This window comes from Juglans regia, chromosome 6 (genome assembly GCF_001411555.2).
Source record: "Juglans regia cultivar Chandler chromosome 6, Walnut 2.0, whole genome shotgun sequence".
NCBI lineage: Eukaryota > Viridiplantae > Streptophyta > Magnoliopsida > Fagales > Juglandaceae > Juglans > Juglans regia.
This window is the reverse complement of record NC_049906.1, coordinates 32,271,066-32,279,967: the sequence shown is the minus strand read 5'-3', so window position 1 is coordinate 32,279,967 and position 8,902 is coordinate 32,271,066. Positions and strand designations below refer to the sequence as shown.

The following is an 8,902-nucleotide window of genomic DNA, read 5'->3' as shown; positions in this document are numbered from 1 at the left end:
TGAGTGAACGTCCATGGGGTGGTAATAGAAAATAATTTATCGAAGGGACAATGTGGTACGAGGGCATAGACCTGGCATCTGATGCACTTCTTTGCAAACTGCTTGGCATCCCTTAGGGCATTGGGCCAATAGTAGCCTGCCTTAAGGGCCTTTCTCGCAAAAGCCTTTCTGTCAGAATGGTTGTAGCAGACGCCCTCATGTATCTCCGCCAAGACGTACTGAGCTTTCTCTGACGAGATGCACCTTAACAAGGGGGTGGCAAAGCCCTTTTTGTAAAGGATTCCATCAATCTTGACAAACCGTATTGCGTTCCTCTTGATCTTATTTGTTGTCTTTTTCTCCTTGGGGAGTTTGCTTGTGTTCAAGTACTCTGATATTGCCTTGGCCCACTCTGACCTTGTATGCCCTACCTGGTTTACCTGTACTCCGATTGATGGGATCTCTATCACTCTCTTCTATACTTCTCAAGGTAAATCCGCCTCATCCCAAGCCTGTCTGCTATTGTGTTATCCTCCCTCGGTATCTGCTTAAGACTAAAATAGGCAAGTTGGTCGTGGATCTCTAACACTCGATTTAGATACTTTTTTAGCTTCTCCGCTTTCGTGGCGTACACCCCGGTTACTTGGTTTACCATGATTTGAGAATTTGTCTTTGCTTCAATCTTTACAATGCCTAGAGTTTTCACGAATGATAGTCCAGCTATCAGGGCTTCATACTCGGCTTCATTATTAGTGGTTTTAAATGTAAATGTGGCCATGTAATAGTGCTCTTGTCATGCTTTTCCCACGATGTAGATCCCTATTCTTCCTCCCATTTAGCAGGCGGATCCATCAACGAACACCAGCCAGGGTTGTCGGCATGGTGCAACTTCAGCTTCCATTGGGAATCTGGTGAATTCGATGATGAAATCTGCCAAAGCCTGCCTCTTCACTACGCTCCTGGGCATGTAATCGATGTCGAATTCGTTGAGTTCCACTGACCACACGACCAGTCTTCCAGAGCTATATAGTTTTTGCAGTATTCTCCCGAAGGGGTGTTCTGTCAATACCTTCATGGGTGAGCCTAAAAATATGGCCGTAATCTCCTGGCGACTGTCACTAACGTGAACGTCAACATTTCCATTCATGGGGATTTGGTCTCGGTATCTCTTAATGCGCGGCTCGTGTAATACATTGTTGCCTGTATTGCTTCCTCTTCCTTGACTAGGACCACAGAGACGGCGTGGGGGATACTGCCAGGTATACGTATAAGATGTCGTCCTGATTAGGTTGCTTTAATAGAGGTGGGTTAGATAAATACTCATTTAATTCCTAGAAAGCCTGATCGCTTTTTTCGTTTCATGGGTGTATCTTTCGTAGAATCCTAAAATGGGGAAGACATTTGTCTGTGCATCTTGACACAAACCTATTCAAGGCTGCCACTCTACCTGCCAACCGTTGGGCTTCGTTGATGTTCTGTGATGGCTTCATGTTCAGGATGGCGCCAATATTTTTAGTGTTTGCCTCAATTCCTCTTTCAGAGACAATGAAGCCCAAAATGTTTCCTGAATCTACCCTGAAAGCACACTTCGTTGAGTTCAATTTCATCTTATACTTACGAAACACAACGAAAGATTCTCTTAGGTCTGCTAGGTGTTCGGCGGGTTTCTTAATTTTCACCAACAAGTCGTTGACACATACCTCCATAGTCCTTTTGATCTGCTGTTTAAACATCCGATGGACCAGCCTTTGGTAAATCGTCCCGGCGTTCTTAACCTCAAAGGGCATCACTTGGTAGCAGTAAAGGTCTCTGTCGATGATAAATGTCGTCTTCTCTTCATCCGACAGGTTCATGCGGATCTGATTGTATACTGAATATGCATCCATTAAACTCAGCTTTCGGTGTCCCGCCATGGTGTCAATGATAATATCAATCATTGGCAAAGGGAAGTTGTCATTGGGGCATGCTTTGTTCTTGTTAGCTTTCTTGACTAACACCACGTTGGAGAGCCAATACGGGTAATATGTTTCTCTTATAGACCCTGCAGCTAGGAGGTGGTCTATCTCCTTAGCTATGGCAGTGCACTTCTCCAAATTGAAGGTTCTCCTTTTTGGTGTATTTTCTTTGCCGCTAGATCAACACATAGCCTATGCTATATGATGACATTGTCAATTCCTGGCATGTCTTCCTGACTTTAGGTGAACACATCTTTGTGTTTGATCAATAGTTGTTTTAAAGCCTCTCTATATTTTTGGGGGGAGCCTTGTTCCCACCTGTGTTGTGGCATTCGGCTGAGCTGGGTGAAGGGCTATTATCTCTAGAGGCTCGTTTGCCTTTTCTTTCATCAGATTGTTCTTATCCCTTACTTCCATGTCCTGGCTATCTACGATTAACGGTGGGGGTGGCGGCTTTCCTTCCAAACTTTCTGCGACACATACACTTGGTGCCAGAGTTTTAAATTTCATTTCGTTCCAGCGTAGTAGTTGGTACACTATAGCTCCTCGTTTCGTTCCACTCTAAATTTTGGCCCTTTCCAGGCCGTTCTAGCCATTCAGGTCAAATTCCGGCTAGAATTGGCATTCCGATCGCTATTTCATTTTGGACTGTTTTTTTAATTTTCTTGTGTTTGAATGACATTTTTGTAAATTTTAAATCCAGATTGTATTTAATTAATTCTACAATATAAAATGTATTTATATAATTTTAATTTTTTTTGTAACTTTAAATATGTCCCCTCATTTTTTTTTAAATATCATTATTTTTTATAATTCTCTATTCTTTTATTTTGTTCCTTTGTTTTTGTGTCTCAACTCAAGTTTGTGATTTTTTCAACGTATATTCATTTTATAAATCTTCAATTCTTCCATATATATACACATATACATGATACTCACATATATATATATATGTATTTATTATATTAGTTGTTAGTTTATATATACATATAAATATTTATATATAATATATTATTAATCCTGAAACAGTACACCGGAATATACTGGTACCGAAATATTCTATTCCAGTACTTAAACTGGAATGATCACTGGAATAAAATTTAAAAGCATTGCTTGGTGCCCCTGCTTTGAGTTCCTGTACGTAGCATTCTCGTGCCAGGATCTGCTCTCCCCGAACCTCGTTGACGCTTGTTTTCGTTGGGAACTTCATTTTTAGGTTGTAGGTAGAAGTGACAACTTTCAAATTATTCAAAGTTGGGCATCCCAATATGGTGTTGTAGAATGACGGGGATTTAACTACCAATAAGTCCGTCAATGTTGTAGTCATGTGTGACCCTTGGCTGAATGTGACTGGTAGTGCTATGGCGCCCATTGGTTGAACAGTCTCGCCAAAAAATCCCTTTAGGGGGTAGGTGACTGGCGTAGCCTATCGAGGCTAATGTCCATTTTGGTGGAGTCATCCTAGAATAAGATGTTAGCTGAGTTCCCATTGTCAATTAGGATCCACCTAGTCATGTAGTTTGCGATTAGCAAGGTGACTACCAAGGCATCATCATGGGGGTATAGGATCCCTTGACAGTCTTCGTCTCCAAAAGAAATGGTAGGCGTGGTACCCAGTTTGGGCTGTTTGGAGGGTTTATCAGCCATGTACACCTCGTGGTACCTTGCTTTACAGGCGTTAGCCTTTCTACTGGATGTCGTCACGCCCCTGTTGGCAAATCCTCCTGCTATAGTGCAGATTTCTACTAAGAGAGCTTGGTCTTGGTTGCGAGGTTGGCGGGGAACGTCATGTCTCCATTCCCTTTCTTGTCTTTGCCTTTTTGGGCTATTGCTCTACCTGGGCTCGGCATTCTTCTCTTCTTGGTTTGTCATGCTTGGTCAACATTCGCTCAAGTTCCCCATTTCCTACCAATCTAGCTACTCTTTTCTTCATGGTTAAGCAGTCTTCTGTCCAATGGGTATCCGATTGTTGGTACTTGCAATAGTGTTGGCCCTTCGTGGGTGTGTGTGCTTCTTTCCTTGTGGTTTCCACATTTTCTTGTACACTCAGATTGTTGTGGATGAGGCGAGGCCCTTGGTCTCGCTGGGTGGGGTACCTTTCTCATCACCCGTCTTGATGACTTAGGTCAGTCTTCCTATCCCTCGCACTGTTCGAGTTCTTGATTTCCGACTTCACTTCTTTCTTCCTGGGTTCTAAGAGGGCTTGTAACGTGTCTTCCGTATTAACATAATCATCAGCCCTGTCCATGAATTCCCTCAGAGTTGAGGGGGTTTTCCTGACCAACTCAGTCATGAATGGACTATGGGGCCATATACCTCTTAGAAATGCGGCTAGTGTGATCTTCTCATCCTAATAGTCTGTGGTCAATTTCTCCTTGTTGAATTGGGTCAGATACGCTTTTAAGCTCTCATATTCCCTTTACTTAATGGTGAAAAGATAAGCGGCGGTCAGTTGACATCTCCTACTCGCCATGAATTGTGTTAAGAATTACTTGGCCAACTTTTCAAAACTGTTAATAAATCCTAGTCGTAAAGTTCCAAACCAGCCCCGTGCTATTCCTTTTAATGTTAGCGGGAAATCATGGCAAGCTAGCTCTCCTAAGAAGCCGTGGAGAGTAATGCGTGCTTTAAAATTCTCCAAGTGATCTACAGAGTCCCGAGATCCGTCATACATGTCGACTTGAGGAACTTTAAATTTAGGTGGGAGAGGTACTGCCATCACTTCATCGTTGTAGGGAATATCAGTCCGATTCAGCAGCTGCTCTACAGAGGAAGATCCTCCCATTTTTCTTGTCATCTCCTCGTATTTATCTACAAGGCTATGCAGCTCTTCGTGTAATCTCTTATTTCCTAACTCCTCGGTGTTCATGCCTCCTGCACTATGTGCGTCTCCTCCTGTCTGTCCATTTAGGACAGGTGGTGTAGTAGTGTTCTGTCTTTTCAGCTCTTCATTCTCCTTCTGCAGCTGCTCAACCACTGTGATCGCCTTTTTCAACTTTTCTTTAGCTTCTAACAACCTCGCTTCTACGTTTGTCATATTCATATCTAGGTCACCGGTTGCCTGAGATCGTGTGGTAGTTGGCATGTTAAAGTCATGTTGAAGTTTGAAGAGATCCCACAGACGACGCTACTGTTAATAACATGTTTCACACCACCAATTGCACAGATAACCTACAATAAATGAGATGGTGGCATGGGATGGACAGTGGAATTCCAATGCCTAAGTTAGAGAGAAGTGGTCTCAATATAAGTATATGAATGAATGACATATACGTTACCTTTAGGTATTATTTATAAGAGTATGAAGATGTTGATAACGACCAACTCCAAAGTTTATCTTAGATAACCATCGAATAAATTGGTAGGATAGTTTTCCTAATCCATCGTAGGTGTTATCTATTCTCTATATTATCCATCATGTGTCCATAGGTTCAACCTTTGGGCTTGCAAATCAGCCTTGATTCTTGATGCCTCAGACTTGGGCCCTTCAACACATGAGCTTATTCCTCTGAGCCTTGAGGCCCTAAATATCCCTTCCAGCGACATTTCAAGTGGGTTGCCTATGTGTAAGAGTTTATATTCTCGCTAAGGCACAATCAGGGAGTTTGAACTGAGTTATAAATGCTTTTAGCCAACGTGTGTCACATCTCACTAGCATGAGCACAACAATTGTGTGTCCCAAATTCCTTTTTGAGAGAGCACATCATACAAGAGTTATATGGAGATGGACATTTGGGCGAGATAAGACTTTGGAATTGATCTCAATAGATTACTACTAGCCCAAGTTTATCAGCGATGTTGCATGCAAAGAGATGCTTTGCTTGTTAGATGTCGAAGGGAGCCCTCATCAATGTTGGGCTTTATACTCCGTTACATGTACCTGAGAGCCCATGACTCGATGTCAGAATGGATTTCGTCTTGAGTTTGCCCTCAACCCAATATGGAATGGATTCAATCTTGGTGGTGGTTGACAGGTACTCCATGATGACCCATTTTGTAGCATGCTGAAAGACTATAGACGTTACACAGATTGCCTATCTTTATTTCAAGGAGATGTTTGCCTACATGGCATTCCTCAATTTATCACCTCAGATTGGGATACGAAGTTTCTGATTAATTTTTAGAAGAGTTTTGTGGGAGAATTAGAATGAAACTAAATTTTGGTAATGCCTACCATCCCTAAATAGATGGCCAGATTGAGGTAGTAAATTTTCACTTCGATAACTTTCTGAGGAGCTTGGCCGGTATTAAGTTGAAGTAGTGGGGCCTTGTCTTATCTCAAGCATTGTTTGCTTACAACTGTTCTAAGAACAAGACTATACAACTGAGTTCATTTGAGATTGTGTATGGGTTGAATCATTTGGACATTCTTGACTTGGCACCCATTCCACATATTGGTTGCTTGAACATTAAGGCAGATGAGAAGGCAGCACACCTTCATAGAGTACATGACCAAGTCAAGCACCAACCTAGAAGAGCATTGCTAGGTACAAAGCTCAAGTCGATAGTGTTAAGGTATTTTTTTGTGGTCGATTTTGTTTGGGCCATGCTAATCGTGATCATTTTCCTGTTGGTGAGTACAACAAGTTGAAGGACAGGAAGATTTGGCATTGTGAAGTTCTTTAAAAAAAATCAATGACAATGCATATATGTTGTGCCTTCATAGTCATTTGAGGACCTCTGACGTGTCCAATGTCAAACACCTCAGTCCATACTTTTGTCGACGCTAACGTGAACTCGAGGGCGAATTCTTTCCAACCTAGGGAGATTAATGCAAAGGATTATGGTCTGAAACAACAAAGATTCTTCAAATTAGGACACTATTGCATACATGTTAGTATTTTGATCGTAACTTTAACTAAAAGTATCTGAATTGTGCATAAAATCTCGATTTGAAGTGTTATTTTCAGCGCGCACATCGTTGTTATTGAGTTACGCATGGGGGTCAATATTTATGACTTTGAAATCATCCGTTTTTCCCTTCAAATCATTAATGTATATGGGGTCGCCTTTCTTTCAATTCGCCATACAGTTTGCCTTCAAGCCTTAAAGATAGAGAAGAGGAAGAGCAGTTATCTATGTAATTATTTTCTTTTGTTAGCCATTGTTTCGGTTGGTTACTCTCTTTTTCTTTTTGTCCAATTCTATCTGACCAAATAAGACTGACTTCTGATCAACCCGCTAAGGTTGTGAAGTTGGACTAAGTACGAAAAATGAATCTATATCTATGTTCAGAAGTTGGTCGGCTGCCACTCAATTTGTTCGAGCATAATACAGTGGTGAGTCTCCCTATTAAGTTTTCTTAAAGATAATTGACAGTTTGGAAAAATCACAATAACCCAAGTCTTATAATAAAAGTCTTGTTTCTTTGGTATTTTTTTTTTTTATACAAGAAGGTGTAATTTGGAGTAGTTTTACATTTTTCCTTTTTTTAATTGACCTTAGTTTTATATAATTTGACTAGCCAAGACGTAAAGAGATCATTGGTAAAACAAATTCAAGAGAAAATGTAGAAAATCAAAGAGAGGGAAGATGGGGAAATTTTGCACAAAGACATGTTAGAGCACTAGTATTGCACTCATCAAATGAGTCCAATATTTAAAATTTGATGATTTTAGCTTTAAAATTCTGGTATTGGATTCACTATATGCTCAAATGTCAAGTTTTTAGCTATAATACATTTTTCTTCATCTTCAAATTTGAAGACTCACTATTTACACTTTATAACCATTATTTTATTTACTTAAATTATTGTTTTCCAATTTTGAGCCACAATATATTTAAATTGAAAAATAATAATTTAAGTATCAAATTAAATTATTAATTAACATATCATTAGTGTAATTATAAAATATGAAAAAAATAAATTAAAAATATTATATTATATTATTATTTTGATAAATTTAATAACTAATCTAATGTGAAGTTATGGATAAAGATATTTTAAATTTATAAAAAATATATATTTTTTATTAAATTTTAAATATAAAAATAATGAATTCAATGCTTATAGTCATAAACTAGCAAGTTGCAATCAAATGGATGCTATTGCTATAATTGAATAGTCAGAGATCCTGTATAAAAGTAGGCTCGAGGCTGTAACCAAACAGGGAGCAACAAGTGGTGGAAAGGACAAAACCAGTTTCCAGAAACCAAAAACGTGGCCTAGTTTTTCAATCACAGAATCGCACGTAAAAAGAGTAAAAGACTCAGAGAGTCTCTAAAATATTAATCTTTTTATATAAATTTTATATTTTTTTAAAAAAGTGCCGAAAACCCGGCCGTTACGTTCATTTAAAAAAAAAAAAAAAAAAACAACAAACCGACTGTTACAGAAGCTGAAGAGACAAGTGAGAATAGCAAACTTCGTCACGACAATACAAATATCGGTCCACCCAACCCGCGGTCCCGCGTCACGTGGCGGCGACTGTATTGGGTCATCCACTCACCCCACCGACAAAACGACCTTGTTTCTATGTTTTGTACTTTGGACCACATAGAATTTCTACCATTCTCTACCGAACAGTTCAACTTTTTTTTTTTTTTTTTCTTTTTCTTTCACCAATTTTTAAAGTATTTAGATATTTTTAAAAAATAAAAAAAAATCATACATTCATTTAAAAAAATTTACTTAATTATTAAGTAAAAAAATAAAAAAAATTTCGATAGAAATCTTATATAAAAATAGTGTTTTCCTTTGTACTTTTATGTTAAAAATGATAACATAATTGTTTTTTTAACAGAAAAATGATAACAAAATTAAGGTTGAATTTAAAAAAATTAAATTATTTATTATATTTTATGTATAAATTTAAAATAATTATAATGATAAGATGAGTTTTATACAAATAATTTTTTATTTAGATTAATCAACGTTTGATTATTAAATTAACTTATTGTGGATAATGTTATTTTTTATTTTAAATTTTTGAAATTTTATTGATATGATTTTAATTAGTTTTATATGT

General features: G+C 38.4%; 1 protein-coding gene across 1 annotated transcript; it reads right to left on the bottom strand.

The window, feature by feature from the left end:
- Positions 1-814: 814 nt before the first annotated feature.
- Positions 815-4,227, bottom strand: LOC108980346. Its single transcript, XM_018951234.1, has 3 exons — positions 4,043-4,227; positions 1,405-2,109; positions 815-1,259 (listed from the first exon to the last, which is right to left on the bottom strand). Exons 1-3 carry the CDS (start codon positions 4,225-4,227, stop codon positions 815-817), a joined length of 1,335 nt encoding a protein of 444 aa, XP_018806779.1.
- Between the last annotated feature and the right edge of the window lie 4,675 nt (positions 4,228-8,902).

What these genes read in the sequence shown, in the direction of transcription:
- LOC108980346 (XM_018951234.1), bottom strand. Translation starts at nt 4,227, where the DNA reads ATGACTGAGTTGGTCAGGAAAACCCCCTCAACTCTGAGGGAATTCATG. An exon ending in GACCTAAGTCATCAAGACGG is followed by an intron (nt 2,110 to 4,042) that starts GTGATGAGAAAG and finishes GTGTTGATCTAG; the next exon opens with CGGCAAAGAAAATACACCAA. An exon ending in AGAGTGGCAGCCTTGAATAG is followed by an intron (nt 1,260 to 1,404) that starts GTTTGTGTCAAG and finishes CAACCTAATCAG; the next exon opens with GACGACATCTTATACGTATA.